Source organism: Pteronotus mesoamericanus, unplaced genomic scaffold, assembly GCF_021234165.1.
Source record: "Pteronotus mesoamericanus isolate MK-2021 breed Mesoamerican mustached bat unplaced genomic scaffold, CSHL_Meso_final contig_2, whole genome shotgun sequence".
Lineage (NCBI taxonomy): Eukaryota > Metazoa > Chordata > Mammalia > Chiroptera > Mormoopidae > Pteronotus > Pteronotus mesoamericanus.
In genome coordinates, this window is record NW_026555084.1 from 698,394 (window position 1) to 722,510 (window position 24,117).

The 24,117-nt window shown below is 44.6% G+C and overlaps 1 protein-coding gene across 5 annotated transcripts in view; it reads left to right on the top strand.

The window, feature by feature from the left end:
• Positions 1 to 24,117, top strand: part of FBXW11 (F-box and WD repeat domain containing 11) — a 100,629-nt gene that overhangs the window by 40,435 nt on the left and 36,077 nt on the right. For 3 of the 5 annotated variants that reach the window (XM_054568049.1, XM_054568052.1, XM_054568051.1), the window contains 2 exons: positions 18,855 to 18,917; positions 21,993 to 22,218. In XM_054568049.1, coding sequence (XP_054424024.1) covers positions 18,855 to 18,917; positions 21,993 to 22,218 — 289 coding nt within the window. The remainder of the gene's footprint in view (positions 1 to 18,854; positions 18,918 to 21,992; positions 22,219 to 24,117) is intronic. The other 2 variants (XM_054568050.1, XM_054568053.1) reach the window with 1 other exon arrangement.

Consider the following 24,117-nt stretch of genomic DNA (forward strand, 5'->3'; position numbering starts at 1 on the left):
AACTCTTGCTCTTATGGAAATGTTCGTATACACACAAGATTAAAGAGAAACATTCAAGTCAACCTTGAACAGTGTTTAAAATTATGCTGTTCTTAGTTCAGCTTCCTCCTTCTCCAACTTTGTTTTTTTCCTGGGGCATTTTAAAGCAAATGTAAGATGGCTTAAGTAAAAAAAGGAGTTTGAGAAATCACTGTTTTGTGTCAGCAAGTAAACATTTTAAACAAGGTTCAAAGAATTAAAAATAATACACTTGGTACTGAAAGTTATAAAAGACATATAAAGTTTCCTTCGACCCCAGGTCTCATGTAATTGTTTCCCATTATTTTAGACAAAGGCTTTAAAAAATACAAATAAAACCACGCTTTCTTTCTGTCTCTCTTTCTCTCTCTCTTCAATTAATAATATACATTGATTGTTTTTTCATATCAGCATATAAAACCCCTTTTTATAGCTATTTAATAGTATCCTATCATATGGTTTTGTCATTTAAAAGAAAGATAGCCAGTTCCCAGTTTAAGGAACGTTAGGCTACAGGTTAATTAAGTTACTACTATACAGACAAGTTTAATAATCTCTCCCACCCACCCCCCAACCGATGTAAACAGTTCGTTGCCTACCACTGCTTATTTGTTGTCCTTGGTCGTAGGAGGATACGTAACCACTGCAGGGATCCCCCACCCACTTTGGGCTCCCCCCGGAAAAAACCACACTGCAGCTTCCTTTACTTGATACTACATTGCACGCATGTTTCCAGATTCATAAAGTCTGACTCTCTCACCAGTGGTACTTTTTATCATTTGTAGATTGGAAGGAGTGAGGGAGAGGAGTGGTTTTCTTTCTCTTTCTTGAAATACAACAGATAAAAAGTGCAGCAGTCATCTTACACGTATGAAGCTCAGCGATGAGTACAAAGCTGCAGCGCTTCATCTGTGGCTGAATCGCGTTCCTGAGGGTAGACCCGTTAGTCCAGTTGTTGCTACAGCTCTGGGTATCACTTTAAAAAATGTTTGTTTTACTTTTAAAATATTATTCAAAATAACCTAATACTGTTCAAAACTAAACTAATAAAATGTGACATGGTAACATGACTTAAGACTTTCTACCATCATTTTAAAACACTGCAGAGCACTCCACCTAATCGTTATATTACTTATTTTAAGAAACTCTCCTATATAAAAAGACTGCTTTCAGTTTTTAAAACATTTTAAGTCAGTTGACAAGAACGTTATTGTACCTAAGTATTTGTATGCTTCTGTGATTATTTCCTTAGGTGAAAGCGTATGCACAATTAAAACACTTAAGGTCCCTGGCCAGGTGGCTCAGTTGGTTGGAGTGTGTCATCCCATACACCAAAGGGTTGCAAGTTCAATTCCTGATCAGGGCGTGTATGGATGGGAGGCAACTGATTGATAATCTCCCCCCAACACACACACACACACACACACACACACACACACACACACACCCCCCCCCCCCCAATCAATACACATGCCCAGGTGAGGATTTAACTTTAAAAACACACACACACCCACACCCACCCACACACACACACACACACACACACACACACCCACACCCCCCCCACCCCAATCAATACACATGCTCAGGTGAGGATTTAACTTTAAACACACACACACACACACACACACACACACACACAGACACACACACCCCCGCCCCCCCCCAATCAATACACATGCTCAGGTGAGGATTTAACTTTAAAAACAAAAACACCTTAATGTTGCTAAATTGTATTTTTGAGATGTTTGGTCAAATTACATTCCTAAAAGCAGTGGATGAGTCCCTTTTCATATGCCCTAGATGGCATTGGATATCTTAATTTTTTATTTCTTGGCCATTTTGGTGGATGAAAATGTAAAAATAATATAATGTGATAATGTACATTTATTTGCTTGCTAGTGAGATGGAATATACATGCATATATATTTATTGGCCACTTCTATTTCTTGTCTTATGAGTCATCTCTTCATTTTTTCCATTTTTTTAAATTGATGGCTTTATTTTTTTTTTAAGAGTATGATTTGTAGGAACTCTTACTGCAAATATTCCCCCCAGTTTACATTGGCACATGCGTGCAATATAGTATCAGGTAAAGGAAGCTGCAGTGTGGGTTTTCTGGGGGGAGCCCAAAGTGGGTGGGGGATGCCTGCAGTCGTAGAGTTACGTGTCCTCCGACGACCAAGGACAGCAAATAAGCAGTGGGAGGCAACGAACTGTTTACATCGGTTGGGGGGTGGGTGGGAGAGGTTATTAAACTTGTCTGTATAGTAGTAATTTAATTAACCTGAACCCTAACGTTCCTTAAATTGGGAACTGGCTATTTTTCTTTTAAATAACATTTGCATTTCAGTATGGTTTATAAGGCTTTTTGCCTTGAAGAAAGTTTTGAAAGGAATTTTACCTTTTATGTAGTCATACTTACTACTTTCCTTTGCCGTTCCTCTAGTGGTTTATGGCTTTACTTTTTACATTTAATTCTCACAGTTTCTCTGTGATCTAGTCTTTTGGGGATCCCATGGGTTTGCGGCCATACTCCTGTTTCTCTTCCTTGCATGCAGCGGTGCCCGCTCATAGAGTCTCTTCCAGGCTTTGGCCGTTCTTGCTCTCCGCAGCGTCAGCTTCCGTCCTTGGCCTCAGTAGGCCTGCTGTCCCTACGCTGCGCTGCGTTCTACACCTAAGACCAGTTTCCACGAGTCTTGCTAATGATAGTAGGCTTTGGAAGTTTAGTGCCAGAGATTCATTTTAACATTTTTCTGAAAGAGGGATACTTATTAGGAATTGGGAATTTTAAAAATCATTTCCATGTCATATATTCTGAAAACAGGGTTGACGCAGTGATCAGCAAGTAAACCCATGTCTTGTCGAAAGTTCTCACAGCAGCGCCATGGCCGACGTGCAGTACTAGCACTCATGAAATCGCATGCGTTTCCTGTGGGGGAGGGGACGCCATGGGAAAGTTAAACCGAAAACCTGGTTTTATGAACAGTTTTAACTTAGGGTTCCAGTGCGTATGATGGATGAGGTTTAATGGTGTAATTTGAGGATAGGGAAATGGGTAAATGGGATTCATACCACATTAGAAGATGTCTTCATACATTGTTCAACAAAAATGTTGATATAGCTCATACTACCCATGTTCATTGTGTTGCTTCTAGGTTTTATGTATTTCTATTGATTTCTATTGTTTTGTTTATTAGAGTAACACTTTTTCATCCTAAAAATTTTGGACAGTAAAGAAGTACAGAAATTAACCATCCAGCCATAATCTCACTTCATTTTAGTGTCCATTCTTTGTTGTTTCTTGACATTTCTACATATGTATGTATATGTATTTGTGTGTGTTTGTATATAGGCTCATACTCTATACACTGAATTACAAACTGTTTTTTACCAATATAATTCATACCAATAAACTTAGATCTTCATTATTAATAACTGTATATTCTCATTCTCTAAGCATACAGTAATTTAATAGGTCTCTTACTGATGGACATTTATTTAGATCATTTAATTTCACTGTATGCTTATGATTGATTTTTTAGGTTAGATTATTTGAAAAATTCTGAGGCAAAGGATATGAAACATTTTTAAAATTTATTATTATATATATATATTTTTTTAGAGCTAGAGGAAGGGAGGGAGAAAGAGAGGAAAAGAAACATCAGTGTGAGAGAGAAACATTGATTGGTTGCCTCTCATAGGCGCCCCAAGCAGGGACCGAACCCACAAACCTAGGCATGTACCCTGACCAAGAATCGAACCGGTGACCTTTCAGTTCGCAGGACGATGCCCAACCAACTGACCCATACCACACCAGTCAGGGCAATATGAACTTTCTTAAGGCTTTTAAACTTTGGCCAAAAAGGTCATTTTAATTTACATTATTTATACTCAGCAATATATCATTATAATAGAAATAATCACATCCCATGTAGAAAACTGGAAAACATAGGAAGGAACAAAGAATAAATTAAAAATCACTCTGTACCTAAATTTTAGTGGGGAAATGAAGAAAATGAGTAAAACCCATAATAGGTATTAACAAGCGCCCCAGAGAAAAGGGGGCTGGGGCTCTGCAGAGCTTGGGGCATCATTTCTCATGAGGCGGGAGGTCTGCAGAGAATCTGAGGAGACAAGTGATTTGTCTGACTCGTGTTAGCAGGACCCCTCGCTGCCGTGTAGGTGATAGAGTGAAGAGGGAGGCAGGGAGCCCAACTCGAAGCCTGACCAGGGATTCGAGCTCTCCAGAGAAGCAGAACCAATAGCAGGCAGGTCGGTAACTAGATATTTCAGGGAGTTGGCTCATGGGATTCTGGGAACTGGCGAGTGTGGGAGTTGGGGCAGGCCAGCAGGCTGGAAACTCAGGGTTTCTGTCTGGGGGGCTTGAAGCAGAGCCTTTGTTCTCAAGGCCTTCAGCTGATTGGTGAGGCCCACCTACATTAAGGAGGGCAGTCGGCGTTACTGCGCGCCCACTGGTTATAAATGCTAATCACACCTACAGACCATGCTCGCAGCAAACCTAGGCTCACGCTTAATTAACTAAAACTGGCGACCATAGCATGGCCAGGCTGACACGTAAAATTAACCATCGCAATCGTTGAGACTGAAAAGCAGCCAAACTTTGGAGTTAGGGGTACAAGATAGGATCAAAGTCAGTTCGTGACCAAGTGAGGAATTAAAAGGTGAGTGTGACATTAGTAAAACTGATACCAACCTTGTCAAGCTGATAGCGTTTATGTTACCATTATCTCACAAGCATGTGGACAGGCTGGGGGTCCCTGGTGTGATCAGAAGATGAAAACACGCCAGGTGTCTGCTTGCCGTAGTGATCTTCGCGAGGCATCACTCCGCTTACAGCGCCCGCTGTGTGGGGGCGCCGTAAGCGCGCTGGGGACTCGGGTGACGAACAGTTATGCCAGGCACATTTGCTGAGTTCTTTCCCATACCTTACCTTTCTTAATCCTCCCAGCAGCTTCATAACCTAGTTGCTATTATGTCTGTGTTACATATGAGGACATTCAGAGTCGGGAGAGGAGGGGAGCTTGTGACAGGCCTGAGGGCACAGGCCTGCGACGCGGCCGAGCCGGGGTTAAAGCCTGGGCTCTCGGTGCCAGTGTGCCCTGCTGCCGCTTCCAGTGGCAACTATTTTCATAGAGGTGATTATTTTAAGTCGTAAACAGAGTTTTCTAAATCTTAGGACAATGACGCAACAGGAATGCTATTTATGTTATTATACCAGTAGCTTACACGATCAAATATCTCTTTAGAGGCCTTCTCTAACCAACCACCCAATCTAAAATAGCTTTCTGCTTTTCCCTCAGTTCTCTTAGCCGCTTTATTTTTCTCTTCGTGGCACTTAGCACTGCCTGAAATTGTGTTCCGTGTTTGTTTGCTTTCTCCCGTCTTTTTCCCTCACCAGAATGCAAGTTCCACGAGAAAAGGGACTGTTGCCCACTGCACGTCAAATGCACTCATTTCTAGAACAGGCCCTGAGTCAGCGCAGTACAGGGGGTGGGAGGGGATGGCCGGCGGCCTCTGGGTTTTGTCAGGACTGGCCGGAGTGGTGGCATTTGCTGTCGTAGCCAGAACTGCTTTGGACTTAGTCCTCTGGGTTCTTTGCGTCCAGGTATTCATGTGAGTTGAAAGAGCACCTTGAGTTAAAATAAGTGTGACTTGAAGACTAACTTGTATTTTTTTCGTTTCGCTTATCAAATACTCTTTCTGATTATACAACATGTGTATATTGTAGAATGTTGGATAGAAGTGGAAAGGAAAATGAGAAATAATTTCCAGTTTAGGGAATGCCACTCAATATTTTGGCATAGTTTTCATTTTTAATCTATGCAAATGTTTTACATAGCTGAGAATGTTATATATATATATATTTATATATACACATGTATACACAGACACACACACATACATACTGTTGACCCTTGAACAATACAGGTTTTAACTGTGTGGGTCCACTTATACCTGGATTTTTTTCCAATAAATACTGCTTTCTACCCATGGTTTGGAGTTCACAAATACACAGGGTAAACCATATGCATTAATCTATATACATCGTTTTCTATATGGGCCTTGATCATCCTCAGATTTGGTATTTGTAGGGGTCCTGGAACCAATTCCCTGTGAGTACTTAGGGACAGTTAGGTTTGGGAGGGGAGTCAGAAGTTATACATGTATTTTCGACTGTGCGGGGGAGACAGTGCCCCTAACACCTGTGTTACTCAAGGGCCCACTGTAGTTTTATATACTGTATTTTACTTTATTTGCTTTGTACACTTGTTCAGGATGGTTGAGTTAATATTTTCCTATTCTTAAAAGTTCTCATTTGAAAGTACTATATAATGTATTTTTTTGGAACATCCCCAAATCTGTCGTTTTTCTGGGTGCTTGGAATCACTTTTAATTATTAAAAAACTAATCGCTATCTTTGTGCCTGGCTCCCCGCCTTCATTTTGAACTAGCAAGGGTGCATCTCTAGGGGGTGCACTGCGTCTCTCTCGTCCAGTTACTTCCCAGAGGGCTTGCACTCTCACTAGAATCGAACACTCGCATTTTGGGTTGTATTTGACTGATACTACAGTAGCCCTTCTGAACGCACAAGCCCCTTCGCCGACGCAGCTCTCCTCTGAGCAGTCTGAGCGTGCGCTGGGTCAGCTGCGGCAGGGCCTCCCGCAAGGCCTCACCCTGCTGGGTCGTTCGGCCGAGAGCTCGAGAGGCACAGAGCAACTGCACCGCCCATGCTCCCTATCGAATTGCCTCGTGCTGTGACCAGAGTCCAAAATCGAGATCATTCGGTTAGAATGTGGTTCTTTAGGAAACACTTAAAGCATAGAATCACTCGTACACTTGTACGTGCTTACTGACCACCAGCCCAGCGCCATGCACTCCGCCATGGTCTGTGAGTGCAGGGAAGCAGCTGCCAGCCTTTGGGGAGGGGGGCGCTTGTGAAGACTCATTACCCTCTTACAAGGATCCTTCTTGCTACCCCATCCTCCCTTTAGAAAACCAGGCATCACTTATCGGAGTCCTTGGATGCTTTCCAGTTGTTTAATTTGAAGAAGAAGGCAAGTCTTAAAGCCTTCATCTTTAAGCCCGCAGGAAATGAAGAATGAGGGATTAGAGTAAGGGTAGGCAGAAGAGACTCTCACCTACCTAGTTAATTGCATTGAAAAGACTTTGCTGAAAGGAACATTGCTCGGGGGTCTCTTGGTGTTCTCAGGAAAGGGGTAGATGGATGAACCCCTGATATCCAATGAGTAGCGGATGGCCTGGGGAAGACACACTAGCCAGCACTAGTGCGAGGTACTCGCTAAGATAGTCTGACAGCAGCGGGGAAAAGGGACACAAAAAATTGCAGCACATTTTTCCCTTGGGCTATGATCCCGCAATTTGAAGTGTTGGGCATCGATGTGAACCAGCCATTGAAAGATTGTTTTTTATTTATTTTGAGGCAGTCTCAAGCTTAGTTGTAAGTACGATGCCAAGAAATATTTGTCTCCCAAATAATTGTCATGTAAAGTGGAGTGAATGCTTCCTCTCATGTTTTTTAATATGTATTTTCTACAAAGGTGGGTGTTTAACGTAAGCATAATATGAGAAGCAAATCAGTAAATTGCCATTTCTACATTTCTGATGAGACTAGTCAGTTTCATCAGAAGTCCCAGTAACGTCCTTTATAGCAAAGGCATCCAGTTAAGAAGGATGCGTTACCTTTACTTGTCATACCTCTTTAGTTTCTTTCAACCTGGAACGGTTTCTCAGCCTTTGCTGGACTTTCGTGACCTAGGCACTTGATTACAGATCAATTATTCTGCGGTATGTCTGTCAGTTTGGGCTTGTCTGTTGCTTCCTTATGATTAGATTCAGGTTACGCATCTTTGATGGAAATGTCACAAAAGTAATGCTGTGTTCTCATTGCATCCTATCTGGTGGTGCACGATTGCGATTTGTCTCATTTCTAAGGGTGATCACTCTGGTTCCTTGCGTTAGGTGGTATCCAGCAGTGCTGTTAACTGTGAAGTTATGTCTTCTCCCTTTGTAATTAAGGTTGGTTGGTTGGTTTTGTGGACAGGTACATTGAAACTGCAAATGTTCTCTTTTCATTAAAATTTCATTTTATTCATTTGGTCTGTCACTGTGGTGTCCTGTTTTGTTTGGTGGTATATAATTTGTATTTATCGTTTGTTTCAATGGGCGAAGTTTGTCCAGTGGGCGCCCTTTCAAGCTGGCTCCTGTGTCCTTGTGATCTGCCCTCACAGTTCTTTAAGCACTTCTTTCCTGCGCCAGGCAGGCGTCCCAGGCTTATCTCGCGCTTCCCCGCGCTCCGCCCTGGGGCCATTCAGTCCTCCTGCTGGCGGGCTTCTTCCCGGAAGAACGGTGTTTAGATCTGGCAGGGCGGCAGGTGGGCCTAGTGTGCTCCTGGGAGGCCCTTGCTTCCAGGCCCTCTTCCCCAGCGGGTTTGCTGGTCTAATTCTGTCTCCCTCCCTTGTTATGTGTTGAAAACCGAGTTCATCATGACGCCTCCATCCCAGCCCTCTGTAAGGTAGCCCTTTCCATACCCGCAGCTCCCTTCTCCAACAGCGAGAGCCCTGGCGTCTGGGTTCCACAATATATATACTTGCTCAGTTCTAAAATACATACTGATTAATTTTAGAATTGCTCACATACAGCGCTGAAAAGCAAATGTACTAACCACACTGAATATTTCTTTACAATTGAAAAATATATCTGTTTGTGGCTCTGTAGTATAACTACTGAGTTCAAGAGTCATTTCGGTTAGCTTACCTCTACCAATAAGTGTGATTATGTTAATCATTTGAAACACATTTAGGTCTACTTGTTTCTGCTCATACCCCATCGCTCTCTCCCAGTCCTTATTGATTTTACTTTTGAGTATACAAAGCATTTAATGGAGTTTTCGGAATTAAATCAGCACAGAAAGGCGTAGTCACCCTTGCTCTCATATTCCCCTTCTTTTATCCTTCCCTTCCTGTTCTACTTGGTAACCAGTTTGATTGGTTTCTGGTTTATCCTTCCTGGGTTTTTTATTAATGCGCTAATGAACAGGTATACTCTTTTGCACTTTGCTATTTTCACCCCAAAATGTACCCCGAACAATTACTCTATTTCAGTCCCTAGTGGCCTTCCTTATTCTTGCTTTAGGCTGCAAAGGACTCCATTGAGTTCATGTCATAGTTTATTCAGCCAGTATCTTCTGTATGATGATGTGGGTTGTTCAGGGGTGTGTGTGTGTGTGTTTTTTATTACAGTGTTCTAGTGAATAACCTTGTGCACATGTATTTTCATATTATTAAATTATAGTGTATCTTCAGGGAAAATTCCTAGAAGTGGGGTTGCTAGATTAAAGGTAACGCCGGATGAAGACGAGCAGCTGCTTAGATAGTTCTGTTAGGCATCGCCAGGTTCTCCGCCCAGGGGGCCTCTCCGCACTGGCTCCCAGACAGGATGTGTAGTCATACTTCTGGAGATTTACCAGTGTTGGGCGAGGAATGTCTAGCTTTAATTTGCATCTCTTTAATTATAAGTCTGAGCAGCTTTTATTTAAGGGTCATTTTTCTATCTACTAAAAACTGTTCATGTCTTTTCCTCATTTTCCTATTGAGACTTTGGTGACTTTTACCTCCCTCAATTTAAAACATTTTTTAGGCGTATAAGTCCTTTTATCTGCGACCTGTATTGCAAATATTTTTTCTCGTTTTTCACTTACCCTTTGACTTTGTTCATGCTGTTCTTAAAAATATTGGTGTGTAAAAGTTTAACAGTCCTGTCAAGCCAGATTTTTCTATCTTTTCTTTCATTGCATCTGAATTTTGACTCATAGTTAAATAACATTTCCCTTCACCCAAGTTTTAAAGAAATTCACATGCCTCTTTCCAGTACTTACGGTTTCGCTCTTTACATTTCTGACCAGTTGGGAGTCTGTGCGTGTATATTTGTGTTAAGTATGGATCTAATTTTATCTTCTTCAAATGGCTAACCATTTGTCCCAGCGCTGCTTATTAAAAAGTTCCCCAATGATCTGAGATGCCACTTTTGTCATGTACTGAACTTCCGTATCTCCTTGGGTCTATTTCTGGACATTCTGTTCCATGGGACCAGGGTTTGGCAGACTGTGGTCTGCCAGCCAAACCCAGCCCTGTTTTTTGAAGACTGTTGAATTGGAGCACGTCCTCACTCGTTCGCTTACGTGTCACCTATGGCTGCCTTAGTGTGACAGCAGAAGGGTTGAGTCGTTGTGTCCGAAACTGTGAGGCACGCAGAGCTTAAAACATACCCCCTCCCCTACTCTTGGCAGGAGCAGCTTGCTGACCCCTACACTGAAGTAACTGTATATTTATATGCCCTCCAAGTACCTCATTTTTAGTTAGAGTGTCTTACAGTGTATTTTTCTTCTTGTAGGGCTTAATCACCCCTTGTAGCTTTTTTTGCCAATTTTTTTTCTGAGTCCGCTTACAAGTTTGTTTTCCCATGTGAACTTGAGTAGCAGCTTGGCTTTTTCCATAAGGAGCTTTCTATGTGATTGTTGGTACGTGTTAAACTTACACTTTAGGGTGAATTGTCATTTTTATAATGTTGAGTTGTCTTACTGAAGAACAAGTTTTGAAGAAAGAATAGAGAAAGTTATCAAAGAACTAACTAATCCACAAAAATGCAGCAAACCAACATGGTTTCACAGGGGAATTCCACCAAATCTTGAAAGGACATACAGGCCAGAAGCTTCATAAATTGTTCCATAGCATTGATTTTTGGAGGAAAACTTTTAATTCTTTATAGGAATTATTACGAGTTTTATTATCTTTTGATCAGAGACTATTACTTGACTTTTGCCCTCTATGGAACTTATTATTTCTTTATGACCTAATCTATGACCAATTTTTATTAATTTTTCATGTGTGCATGCAAAGCAGGTTTCGTCTCTGTTAATGGTGTAAAAGTTTGACACTTCTAAGATCTGCCTTCCTTCTTGATCTTGTTCACTTTTCTGAACTTTATTTTGTGTCCTCTTGATCCGTTTATTGGGATTAGTGCGTGTTAGTGTATTTTTAGTCTGTGTCACTTGACATATTTTTTGTTTTTCTCTTTTTTATGCTGTGTTTTCTTTGCTCTTTTAAGTTTTGAAATTTCTTTTATAAATCAGGTTTGTATTTTTGTTCTATTAACCTTAATAATTTTTTAAGTGTCTGTAACTCTTGGTTTCTTACTGTTTTATTAACAACTTTATCGATCTTGAATGGTACGCTTTACCGCCCACCTGTTGCCTATACAACAATCAGAGTTTATTTTTCTTTCCTCTTCCTGATCCCTTCACCTTGCAGTTTTTAAGTTGAATCATTTGCACTTTATCAGAATGTATTAAATATTCTTCTGTCCTCATTTTCATCTTTGCTTTATTCCTAGGTTTGTAATTATCGTAAATTTTTACCTTTAATCTTTTTGTTCAGGTTTTTCAAGTCATCTCTTGGTTACTCAAGAAGGGCTGGCTCATGGATACAAAAATCCCTTTTCCTGTTACTTATTTAAAACTATTTTCTGTTGTCTTTGGTTATAAAATTGTTGATTCACAGTTTGTTCACTACAGTTTTTGTAGAACGCTGTTCCATCAAAGCCTTACTTGGTACATTATTTTAAAGTCATTTGATATCACTTTAACTAATGCGCTCACGCTCCCGTTCTCTTTTTATTTTAATTAACATACTTGGGACTAGAGACTAAGTTTTTTTCTTAATGTTTAAAATCTAATAATTTTCCAAGAATATCTCTGGAAGGAATTGCTGTCAGCCAGTTTTTCGCAGTACAGCTATTACTTCAATCAATTTAGAACGTTTTTATTACCCCAAAATGGAACACTTTTGGTTGTCACTCCCTGTTTCCTCTTATGCAGCCCTTGGTAACCACGTGGATTATAGTTTTGAATGTTATTTCTGTTTCTTTATGTGCGTGTGAGCATACGTGTGTGTGTGTGTGTGTGTGTGTGTGTGTTTTTAGAAACTGTAGATATACACAGGTTGGATCTACCTTGTCTTCATATCAACTACTTTATCTCTGTCCCATTTGGCTTCTTTCTTTATCTCATTTTCACTCTTAGATTTTTTTCCTGCTTTTCTTCAATGCCTCATTATATTTTTCATTTGAATTTATCCTTCTTGGACATTGTAATTTATTTTCATTTCCGTTTTAATCTTATTTTTCTTGTGTGAACTAGACCTTGTGTCATTTCTTTCTGCTTTTGGTACATTTCTGTTCTTAAGTTTTGAATATTAGACTCAAAGCATTTAAAAATAACATTGAATGCTTGCTTGAGCATATTTAGTTCAGTTTGGAGTAACTTTTTTCAGTCGGATGCCGTAAGAGCAGTATAACGTGATGCACCAAGGCATACATAGTATACAATAAGTTAACTTCTCTCGTATGTAACTAGAATGATAGCATCTATATACTGTCCTTAAGAAAAGTAAGGAAATAGTTACTGAATCACTCTTAATTATCTTACAGAATTCCAGTTAAGAAAGGTTGATGTGAGGTAGTGTTTTAATTTTCTTCTTTTTCTCTACCCTTTATCTTCACTTGTTCTTTCATGTGTGGGAGTTTCATTAGCTGAATTTTCTCTCTCTCTCTCTTTTTTTGTATAGTGAGGATTGCTTATGTCACTACATTCTGGAGGACAGGAGTGGAAATTTGAGTGGAACTACAGGTTAGATAAGTTAGAAGAAAACTTATTACTACATTATAAAAATCATGTAGCAGCGAGTTCAATCCAATTCCCAATGGATTTAAAATCCATTTCTTCTTCCCACATTTTAAGAAGAGAACACGTTTTAGGAAAGAGCGGTTTCTTCCCTGTATTTTAGCGTTGGTGTGGAGGGAGGAGAAGAGATGATTTCTGATTACGCTGTGTTTTCGCGGTGGCCAGGACCATTGTGGTAGAAAGCCATGTGTGCAGAGGCGTGTTCATGGCTTTCTCCTCCTGCGTTGCAGGATTAGTGTGAGAACTCGGGACTGGCTGCCTTTTTGGCTATAAGCTCATCTCTTTTTCCAAATGAATGCTTCTGGCTTTCTAGTGATCTCATTTTTCTCGGCAATGTGTCGGTAAGGTTTAGTTTTAAGGGGAAAGAATTTTAGGCTCAATTAGGGGCCTTGGTGGAATGAACAGAAACAAAACAAAGGTGTTTGGCTTCCCTCAGCCAGTTGTTATTCTGTGTCCTTACTTATCTTTGGAAGTTACGGCAGGTCAAAGTTGGCAAACCAGATTTAGACTTTCTGCTTGGCCTGATCTTAAATATATAATAATCTCTTCCTGATCTCTCACTGTATTTGAGATCATTTTTATGTGTCCTAGGATGCGCTATCAGGTTTTTAAAGTGGTCCATGGAAAATCTGATGGTCTGCTTGACCTGTCAAATGTGAAAAGGTATTTTAAAAAATGAAAAACATTTTTTTCCTTGATGTACTTTGTGGTATTTTATTCAGTACATACAGGCACACATTATCCTCTTTGTAACTTTTGCCTTTTAGTAATTTTAAAGAACTTTTTAGGCTATTCAGTGGTTTGACTTCAATATTGCTCTCCTTGCAATAATGACTTGCCCCCCTTTTAATTTGAATATTCCTGTTATGTTTTTGCTCATTCCTTTTAGTCTTTTTATGTGATTTGTTTTATGCTTATCATTGTGGGCAGGGGAATGCCCAGATTCAATTTCATTTTATTAAAAAATGCTGGCTGCAGCCTCTTAGGTTGATTTCTTAGGCTATAGCCAGCAGTTGGAAAACACCTGAGATGTATTTTTCAATATGGAAAGTACGTGGAGTTCTGAGTCGAACCGACCTAGATCTGAGTGTCAAGTTTACTGTGACTCTTAATCATTGCCTACTTCTCTGACCTTCAGTTTCTTCTGTAGATTTGGAATATCTCCTTTTATTTTTTTCCTGAAGATTAAAAGACAATGTATGAACAGGCCTACTACAGTCTCAATAAAATTAGCTGATAGCATTTTGCATTATGTCTCTGTCATCCGTAGTGTCTTAAGTCCAGAAGTTTAAAAACACAAGACGAAATGGCAGAATGCCTTCGTGTTTTCCAGATCCTTTGTAGGTTTCCTTTTGCTTCCTCTCAGAGGTAAAGATGCTCTTTGTTGGAAAATCTTACACGTATATGCATTTCTCACCATAAAACTCAAGATACAGAATTAATAGCATTTTTAAAGTAGGACATTTGTTCCTCTCACATGACTCTTCAAGCACACACTCTTCTAAGTGCAGTGTGGCTTGTGTTGGTCGGCGGCGCCCACGGGCAGAGGGGGCCTTGCCTGCTTAGAGCCTGCCCTGCCTGCACGCGTGTGGCCCCGGAGCAGCCTGGGAAGGATCGTGGCGAGTGAGAAAGCTCATCTTGTATTTACCAAAAGTGAGTGTTTCCTTTGCCTCCCAGAAGTATTTATTTGTCTGGTTAAGTGGGAGAAGGAAGAAATTCTACTGTGCTGTTGCCCTAGTCCAGCGTTTGTCTGGTGCTGAGCTGTTAATTCAGAGAATTATAAAATGGGGGTGTCCCCCTCCACCAAATGGGGGAAAGCTAGGCCCAGCCACCTTAGCCTGACTTTTAACTCACGAGCTGTTGCAGAGCCTCTGCTGTCTACATGGAGTGTGTTATAAATAGGGGTGGGGATGGGGTGTGGTCAGGGGTGCGGGGGCGCACTGGCTCAGTACACAGCAGTTGTCAGACTTAATTAGGCCCTTGGGCCCTGTCCTCTGAGTGTCTCTGGTGTCACCTGGAGACCCTGTGGAAGTGACCCTCCGGTCAGTGTCACTTGAGAGCAGCGCCCCCCTGTGGCCTCTCTTGAAGGCTCTGTAAGGGGGGAACAGGCCTTGGCGCTCGCGGAATTCGGTGGTTCTTAAATATCTTCTGTTGGATGGAGCCTGTTGTGGTGGGATCAGTGCGGATTCCTTACTGAGGACGGCACCACCACATAGGCCACATCATTTGCCAAAACACTGATTTTAAAACAGATACCCGTAAAAAATGTCCTGGGGAACTTAAAAAGAAGATAACGCCGAGGTTCTTTTCACTCTGGTCTGCTTTTTGGTCAAAGATGTGGTTTGCTGTCTTACGCATTTGGGACACCTGTGAGAACCTAGTAAGGGCGCTGGGTTTTCTTTCTGGAGGCACACGGACGTGCCAACTTTTGTCCACGCCTGCATGATGTTGATAGCCCCCACCGCACACCCCCAAGCCCATGGATCTAATTCAGCAAAGAACTCCTGAATTAAGTTTCCCCAAATACGGATCGAATGCCAAGCAGCATGTTAGCCCAGAATGCAGATATCTGTGCGCCCCGTGACTTGCTTGGCTGTGGGGAGATGAGACCGTGTTTCAGGAAGTTGCACGTTGTCACGGGCCAGAGGAGCCCGAAGGAGCGGCACGGCCAGTCCCGAGACCATGGTCGTTTAGTGTGTCTTCCCAAGGCGGCAGGTTGAGGGGCCGACGCCCTAGGAGCGTGGCTCTGAAGGAAAGGGGGCAGGTTGCTCCCCGCCTCTGACATTTGTCCATCTGGGGACATCTTTGGTTGTCACCACTAGCACAGGGGAGGGTAATGCTACTGGCTTCGTGTAGGTAGAATCCAGGGATGCTCCTCCCCATCCTACAACGCCCGTGACAGTCCCGCACGACAGAGGATGGCCTGGTCCCAGTGACGGCGGTGCCGAGGTTGGGCCGCCGTAGAGTTGAGCCGCCGCCTCCTAGATTGTATCTGTCACCAGTAGTGATATCAGAATAAGAAGGTCTGCATTTTTATTTACGTGCGATGCTTCTTGGTAGAGATGTAGGAGGAGAGAGATGATGATGAGATGGGTAGGAAGTGAATAAGCCAGGTTGGTATTTCAAAGAACTTTCCTTTCACGGAAGAGCTGGAGACTTAAGGAGGATTTCAGCTCTGAGGTCAGCTCACCTCAGGTTCCGCCTGAGGGCTTGGATGTAGGAAACCACCTTCTTTTTCTCATTGTTCTTTCTACCTCAGTCTCGAAGCTGTGACCTTTTTGTCTGTCATACCTCTAAGGAATAAATGCCAGAGTAATGTTTAAAATTGTTGCCCCTATTAGGAAGTTTTATTCCCACAGCCCCACATAGCTGTTGAGGAAAGAAGATGGGGATAGGAAAGGTGTATGTTTTATTTCCCGAAAGTGGGCATTTCTTGTTTCCTAGAAGCCTTTGGCCCGGGAAGTGGGAGGCGGAAGGGACTCGCCCTGCAGTTGCCCTGCCCAGCGCTGGCCTGCACCTCCTGAGCTGCTCTTGTGGAATGGGGGTGTCCATCTCCCACAGACTCAGGGGAGCCAGGCTCAGCCACCCTAACCTGACTTTTAACTCGCAAGCCTTCAGAGCCTTCAGTGCGTTAATAAAGTATATGGTGGTGGGTGCGGGAGGGGGCAGGTGCCCATGAGTGGCATTTCCTAATTAGGCCCTGGGACCCTTTTTTCTCCTCGTGTCTCTGGTGTCGCCTGGGAGACTCTGTGGAAATGGCCCTCTGCCCAGTGTTGCCTGAGAGCAGTGTTTCCCTGCGGCGTCGCCTCCAGAAGGCTCTGAGAGAAGCTGAAAAATACAGGTGCTGCGGGAACCTGTCCCGCCCCGTGGGGCTTCCTGAGACGCAGCTCCGTCACGGGTGCGTCCTTATCCGCTGTTATCAAGCCTCCAGCGAATGGTCGCTGCGCTCATCGGAGGGGTTTCCTTCTCAACTATATACATAAAAGCCATTTCTCTGTTTTGGAATGAATGAAAAGAACTAAGTTTTTTTTACTGCAAAGACAGTTGTTTTCTTGTGTAGTCTACAGGGACTTCTTGTTTTGTTTTCTCTCCGAGGAAGAGATGAAGGTAGCCTGGGTGTGTTCAGGCTCCTGTGTTTGAGGAGTTTTTAGTTGAAAACATTGCGCGTGCATACATCTGTCTCCCGGTTCCTGGGGTGCCCGGGGGCCTGGAGGCGGAGCTCCTCATCTCCCGCCTGACACGCTCCGCTCTTCATGCCTCCGTTCTTTCTTCTGGCCACACTCCCTGAGGACCCCAGACACTGTGGCGTTGCAAGGATGGCCTTGTAGCTGCCAGTCAGGCTCAGGAGATGACAGACTGAGTCACTGTTCCCACTCTGTTCGTTTCCCTGATGAAACCTGCCAGCTTTATTAATCTCTTGAGTCCTTCCAGCTACCAGTGAAAGGAAAATTACTTGGGGAGAAAAGCACTACTTCTGTTTCCCTCATCTCCACCTCCTTCCCGTCAGGATGACTTGTTGCTGCCCCACTCCAGGCCTGGTTTGGACACTTGGACACACTGTCTCCCTCACTGGCTCATCGCTGGTTTTCACAGCCGCAGCCCCGCTCTCCGGCCCCTGCCCCACCGCAGACCTCGGTGCTTCGGGCTTAGGAGAGTTTATTGAGCAAGCGGCAGTTTTCTGTCGGCAGCCGTCTGCAGCCGTTCTCTCAAAGTCTGAGGTTAAAAAGTGTGAGAAGGTACCACCTGGGGGAAAGTAGCATCTTTGAAGCAGGGGGTGGACAGATGTAACACCCGGTGAACACACCGGCGCTGCGCTGGGGGCCCTCAGTCCCCACAGAGGCCCAGTGTGGTTTCTGTTTGTCCGTGGTGACACAGCTTGCCCAAGATCACACGCACACCCCGAGGGTCAGGGTTCCGCCTCCGCTCGGGTGTCCGCAGCCTCGGCTTTCCCTCTGCATCCCGCCCGTTCCTGATGGGCCGCTTTGCGCCCTGCGTTGGGCATTTCCAGATGGGGGCTTGGAGATGCTGTATGGGCCCGCACGTTGTACGGCTTGAGGAACAGAAAGGAAAATGAGAGATGGGCTGCTCTCCTACAGGCAGTAAACAGGGTCATGTCAGTCCTGGCAACTTCAACAGACCTGTAGGGCCCCTTTGAATAATGCTATGGGACAGATGTTGTAGTTTAAGGTTTGGACCCCAGTCTTCTGATCTGAGGCTTCGGAAGGAGTCTACCAGGGACTGCCGACCATAAATGAGCGGTTACTCCTTTCTGGGCACAACTCTTCCACTTCCCCTTCTCATTAAGTTTCCATTTAGCTATTAGATAGGAGCTTCGGAAGGGGAAATCCAATCGTGTGTAATCGCCAGTTAATGGGCATCTATTGAACGACTAGGTCACCAGGAAGAATAATTACACAGTGCCTCTTTGTGCAGTAAACACAAAATCAAAAGCTAATGCATTCCTGAGGCGAGCCAGACTGTTACCGGCTAACAGCATCCTCCTCTTCAGGGAAAAGGTGGGGGCGGCCGCCATGCCCCCCGGGGGAGATGGCAGAGGCGGGCCAGGAAAACAAGGCCTTCACGGGGGGCAAGAGAAAGGCGGGGGGGGGGGGGGGGGGGGGGGCGGGGCACTGCCTGGGCTTCGTTGGCTCTGACTGCTGCTTGCTGGTTGAGGTGGATCCCTAGACCGCAGATGGTATCACACACGTTCTGGGCAGGCGTCAGGAACTTGCGGGTCTCCGGAGCTGCTTGCCACAAGTAAAAGAGTAACCATGAGAACTGAGGCGCTTCAGCCCCGCGGCCCTAGTTCAGCCTGTTCTCTGAGTGGGTCCGACCTTCGCCGGAGGCAGACTTCTATCCTACCCCTGACCGTATTGACTTACGAAAGATGAGCTCGGCCTCCTGACCCAGAATAGCACGTGCTGGCCGCAGCCAAGGAGCTCTCGGGTCTGTGTTGGCGCGCTCCAGTGTGGGTTTTCAAACTTACATTTTGGTGTAGTTATTTAGGATTTGCAAAACTTGGCATAATTCAAATAACCTGTTTTTCCCCCCTTAGAACACTTCAGTTATGGAGGATCAAAATGAAGATGAGTCCCCCAAGAAAAATACTCTTTGGCAGGTAGGAATGACTGCGCACAGATGAGATAGCAGTTGACTTACTGTAGATGAGATGTTCCCGCAGCCCATGACCTCAAGGAAAACAAGAGCCAAGCAGTTTGGGTGCTTTTGTTTGGTTTGTTTTGGTTTTCGGGGTCCGGGGGGTGTGCACGCGTGCAGTCGCTGGTTTCAAGACTCACCCTCAGTTTATCTTCTGTTCCCTAGAGAAGTGTCTCTGTGGACAGTAGTAAAGACATTGGGGTTTTCACAAAGATTCTGAGGTGCTTGTAGCCTGAAGTGTTCTGGGTCCACTGTCTAGGCCAAGGACGGACCGTGGCGGTGTCCCTTGTCACCAGAATGGTGCCGCGCCGCACACCAGTGCACGCGCGTCAGTGACGCTCCCGGGTCCCACCCCTCTTCCTCACTTCCTGTTGCTTTTCCCTTTTCAGCTCCGTTTTCTTCTCTCCTGGCTCTCCCTCAGCTTGCCCCCTTTCCTCCCAATCCCCCAGGTTTCTCTGGGGCGGGAGGATGTAAAGGTTCGCGATTTCGTGCTTTCATCAGTCATTATGGTGCAAGTCATTTTTCCCTTCATGAAGATACAAAGGCAGAACACATCTATATCTGAAGAGAATAATGTTAAAAAAAAGTTCTCTAGGTCCATTTGATTTGAAACAAAAGGGTAGAGTAGTTAGCAAGAATAAAGTATCCCCAGCAAATTTAAGATGAAATGAAACAAAAAAGCAAACCGGTGCCAGAAAGACCTTCCTGGGCTGGGCAGGGGCTTGGCAGCGGGGGCAGAAGGGGGCTCCAGGGCCCAGCCCCGCTGCCGGGCGGGGTCTGCGTGCGGCCTGCCTCCCGCTCCCTCCTTCGGGCTGGGCGTCTGCCACCGGATTCTCTTCCTTTGCAGTTGATTGTGCTGCGCGCAGTGGTTCTTCGCACACGCGTTGGCTGTCAGTTTTTCTTTCTCTGTCTTTCCGTCTGCTAGTTACGGGTGTGCCGTTGCTCTGGGGAGGGTGAGTGGTTAGGAGCCGTTGCTTATCAAGTGAGATACCGGCTATGGAAGTATCTTGTAAATTATAAAACAGTACACAAATGTACTTTCTTACCATCATTATATTTAACCTGTCATGAAAACAATTATACAGTACTTTGGCAAGTTATGAAAAATACAGTAAAAAGTGGGAGGAAAACACAGCTTTCTTTCTCAGGATGAAGCACTTCTGACATATTCATGTGTGTTCTTAACTCTGTCCTGGGGTGTTCCCCTTCACACAAATTATTGCGATTATGCTGTATAAAATTCTGCATCTCATCTTTTGTTAACATTATTTCATAAAAATAGTCTCTTGTTATTGAAATCTTATTTTTATAAACCTAATTTAATGGCTACATTGTAATGCTTCATGTTGATGTATTTATAATTTGCTTTAACCAGTTGCCTGTAATTGATCATTATTTCTCATTTTCTGTATTATAAACATTATGATGAATATTCTTATGCCTAAAAGTAGCAAAGGTGCTTCTTACACCAGTCACTGTTTGCCACAGCGAGGGAGTTTCTCATACGCTGACCCGCCTGGAATGTTGGTTTGTTGAGGTCTGCAGGGCTCGCCAGCATGAAAACAGCTGTGGAACGCTGCCCTCTGGCGGCGCCCGGCGGCGGGGCGCTCCCCTCACCCCCACCACGCGGAACACACCCCTAGATAAGGCCCAGATAAGATAAGCCGGGTGGGAGGTCGATGCCTTCCGACCTCATCCCTCTCAGTGTGGGCCTCAACACTCAGTGTGGACTTTCTTCAGACAGGAAAGGCCTATAGGATTTTTGCCTAGGAAGGCCAGAGACTCCTGGGGAAGTTTACGAAGGGTGCCTGCTTCCTCAAGTGGATTTAGTCAGCCGACTTTCAGTCAGGGGACAGACTGGTCAGAGACGCTCGTGGCTCCTTCTGTGGGAGGCTTCTGAGGGAAGCTCCTAATGGAATTATGGGGTTTTTGTAATACAACTCTCCAGTCTCCAGGAGTCTCTTACATGGTCTTCCTTCCGGCATTACCCGGGCAGGGGGCTGTCAGGAGAGTGCTGGCCGTGTAGCCTTACCAGCGTTTGATAGGAGCATTGAGGTTACTATGTTCTTAAACAAGATTACTCAGCCTCATGGCATCAGTAGCAGTTGTGGTTTCAGTCTAGGGATGCAAATTTTTTTTTTGTTGATGCTACTGTTCAGATGCAGTGTATGTAGTTTCCGATTTTTAAAAAAAAACTTACTGGTTTTATACAAGGACCATGTGGATTTAATGAGAAATGCAGTTAGCATAGGAGTGGGATGTCGGTAAGACTCCCGTATAAGACGAAGGACTTGTCAGACACCTGTGTTTTGCCTTCGATCACCTTTTGAGTAGGTGATCAAAGAAGGGAGTGAAAAGCTCAAGTGTTTTGCCAGCAGTTTGTAGCCCTGGAAACGATGGGGAGATAAGAACTGGTGGGTAGAATGAAGCTTTTTAGGTGCAATTGCCTTCAAGTTTCTCTGGGAGACCAGTGGTTTTCAAAGCGTGGTCCGCAGCCTCAGCCTCGCTGGGAGCTGTTAGCGATGCAGGTTCTCGGGCTCTGCTCCGGGCCAGTAGAAGCCGGCGTGTCTGGCAGGGCCTGCCCATCAGTGTGTTACTAAGCCCTTTGTGACTCTGAGGCACACAAGTGCGAGAACCGTTGGTGTAGGGGAAGCGTTGACCTTCAGCTTTGGGGAAGTAGAACTATCAGTTGCCACTTCGCCAGGTTGAGCAGTTTCCCCCAGAAGGTCCTCTCCAACATTAGTCATCTAGAACAGTGTGGTTTGGGAAGAAGCATTGGAGAATGGTGATTTAAGACATCATTAAGCTTTAGAAATAGCTGTAACTTTGGCATTTACTTTTGAGACTAATTTGAGGACAGGAGCTCTGAGTACATTTTTAATTACTTCTTGAATGAATTAATAAAGGAATGAGTGGCTTAAGGGTAAAACTGGCACTTTAAGATTAAATACACAGAGTGAAAAATGTTGCTAATGAAATACCAATTAGAATTTCTTTTCCTTGTCAAACTAATTATATTTTTGTTTTTCTAAAATAGATAAGTAATGGAACGTCATCTGTGATCGTCTCCAGGAAGAGGCCGTCAGAAGGAAACTATCAAAAAGAAAAAGACTTGTGTATCAAGTATTTCGACCAGTGGTCCGAGTCCGACCAGGTGGAGTTCGTGGAGCACCTCATCTCCCGGATGTGCCACTACCAGCATGGACACATTAACTCCTACCTGAAGCCCATGTTGCAGCGGGACTTCATTACCGCGCTACCAGGTAACGCGGCGCGGCCGTCCGCGGCCCAGCAGCGGGGGGACGCCTGCCCCAGGGCCGTGGTGGCGCCGGCTGGGTGTCTGTGAGAGGAGGGCGTGAGGGCAGAGCGGGGCGGCTCTCCTGGCACCGCCGCCCCCTTTAATACACGGCACTTGAAGACCGGGTCCACCTTAGCGTCTGTCTAGGAAGTGGAGGCCATTTCTGTGATGCAGGGTGTGGATCGGTGGTCAACATCATGCTTTTTTAATCTGTGTAATGATGAATGCCAAGCTGGGTTTGGTTTTTTGTTTTGTTTCGTTTTTTTGGATGTAGTCTATGTATAATCTGCATTTTGCCTTTATAATTAATTTTTTTTTTTAAAATATGGAACAACTTTTCCTATACTCTGTGCTTGGGAAGTTTAGAGTGTTCGTTGGTATCTGAAGCGACACTTAGGGAATAGGCAAAAACCTGCTGGGAAAACCGATAGCTTGTCTTCACTTCAAAACTTATGCACGCTTCCTCCATGCCCTGCTTGCCAGCACGCGCGCTCCCCACCCTCACCCCGCTGGTTAAGTTTGCTTTGAATCATTTTTAAATACACTACTTTTTAGAATAGTTTCAGGTACAGAACGTTCCGCTATTTGTGGCCCCCCCCCACCGTCCGTCCCCACTCTCCACATCCCACACCATAGTGGTACATTCATTATGACACACGGACCTACATTGGCATGTCACTGTCACCCACGGTCCACACTTGACCTTAGGGTTCACTCTGGGTGTTTTAATTAGGAGGGTTTTGACAAATGTATCATGACATGTATCTACCGTTAGCGTATCACACAGCAGTTTCTCGGCTCTGAAAATCCTGTGCTCCGCTTATTCACCCTCCTTTGATTTTTGATCACTCATTAATTCTTTTCTCTTTTTTCTGTCTCTCTCCATCTCTTTCTGTCTTCTTTTGGGTTTTTTGGGGTTTTTTTTAAATTTTTGATTTATATCTGGTGGGGTAAGAAAGAAACACCTCATTGCGGAAGCGAATGCTGGTCAGAACAGGGTCCTCTGCCAGGGTCCATGCAGCCCGGAGGCCCCAGCCGCCATGCCAGGGAGGCCTAGAAAGAGCCAGGGACGAGCCAGGGCCCTTGCCGCCAACTCTGCCCCGTCGGGGCTCCCGGGTGGCGCCTCGCCAGGCAGCCCTCGCCGGCCTCTCTGGGAGCAGCAGCGCAGCGGGGCGCATGTTGCACGTGCTCCCACGGCAAAGCCCTCCGGGCTCAGGCCTCGGGTGGAGCCTGAGGCTGCAGATTGACAGCCCAGCTTCCGATGTCTAATTCCTCTTCCCAAATTTGTAGGTTTCCTTTCTACAAAGGGAGCCTTTAAGGATGTTGAGAATTAGCTGAGCAAATTTTGACTGTTGTTTCTCTGTTGAAATACAGCACTGTTTGCCCCAGTGCATCAGTATTTCTAGGAGAGCAAAACAGACCCCTCTCTAGAATCATAGTATTTAACAGCCAAAAAGGGCTGTAGCCGTCACGTAGCCCTCTTTGTCATTGCGTAGACTAGGAAGCCAAGGATCAGAGAACATGGGTGAGAGGCCCAAGATTTCTCACCTCGGGAATTGTGGCGATTGTGCGGGTGGCGGTGCCGGGTGGCTCAAAAGTTGGTGCAAAGGCAGAAGTCATTTCTAGGTTAGATTACTCTGGGAAATTCCTTTCATTGGCCTGAAGTGTACACTACATGGTTTACAACACAATTCAGTAATACTGATTTTTAACTACGATAGGGGGGGAGTTTGAGATCTAGAGGTGGAATCAAGTAAGATGAGCACACATGTGATAGGATACGGGTCTCCTGCCGGCGCAGCGTCAGAACTCGAGCCCCCAGGGCAGCCTCGCCACTGACTCAGGCTGCATCTCTCACCAGGAA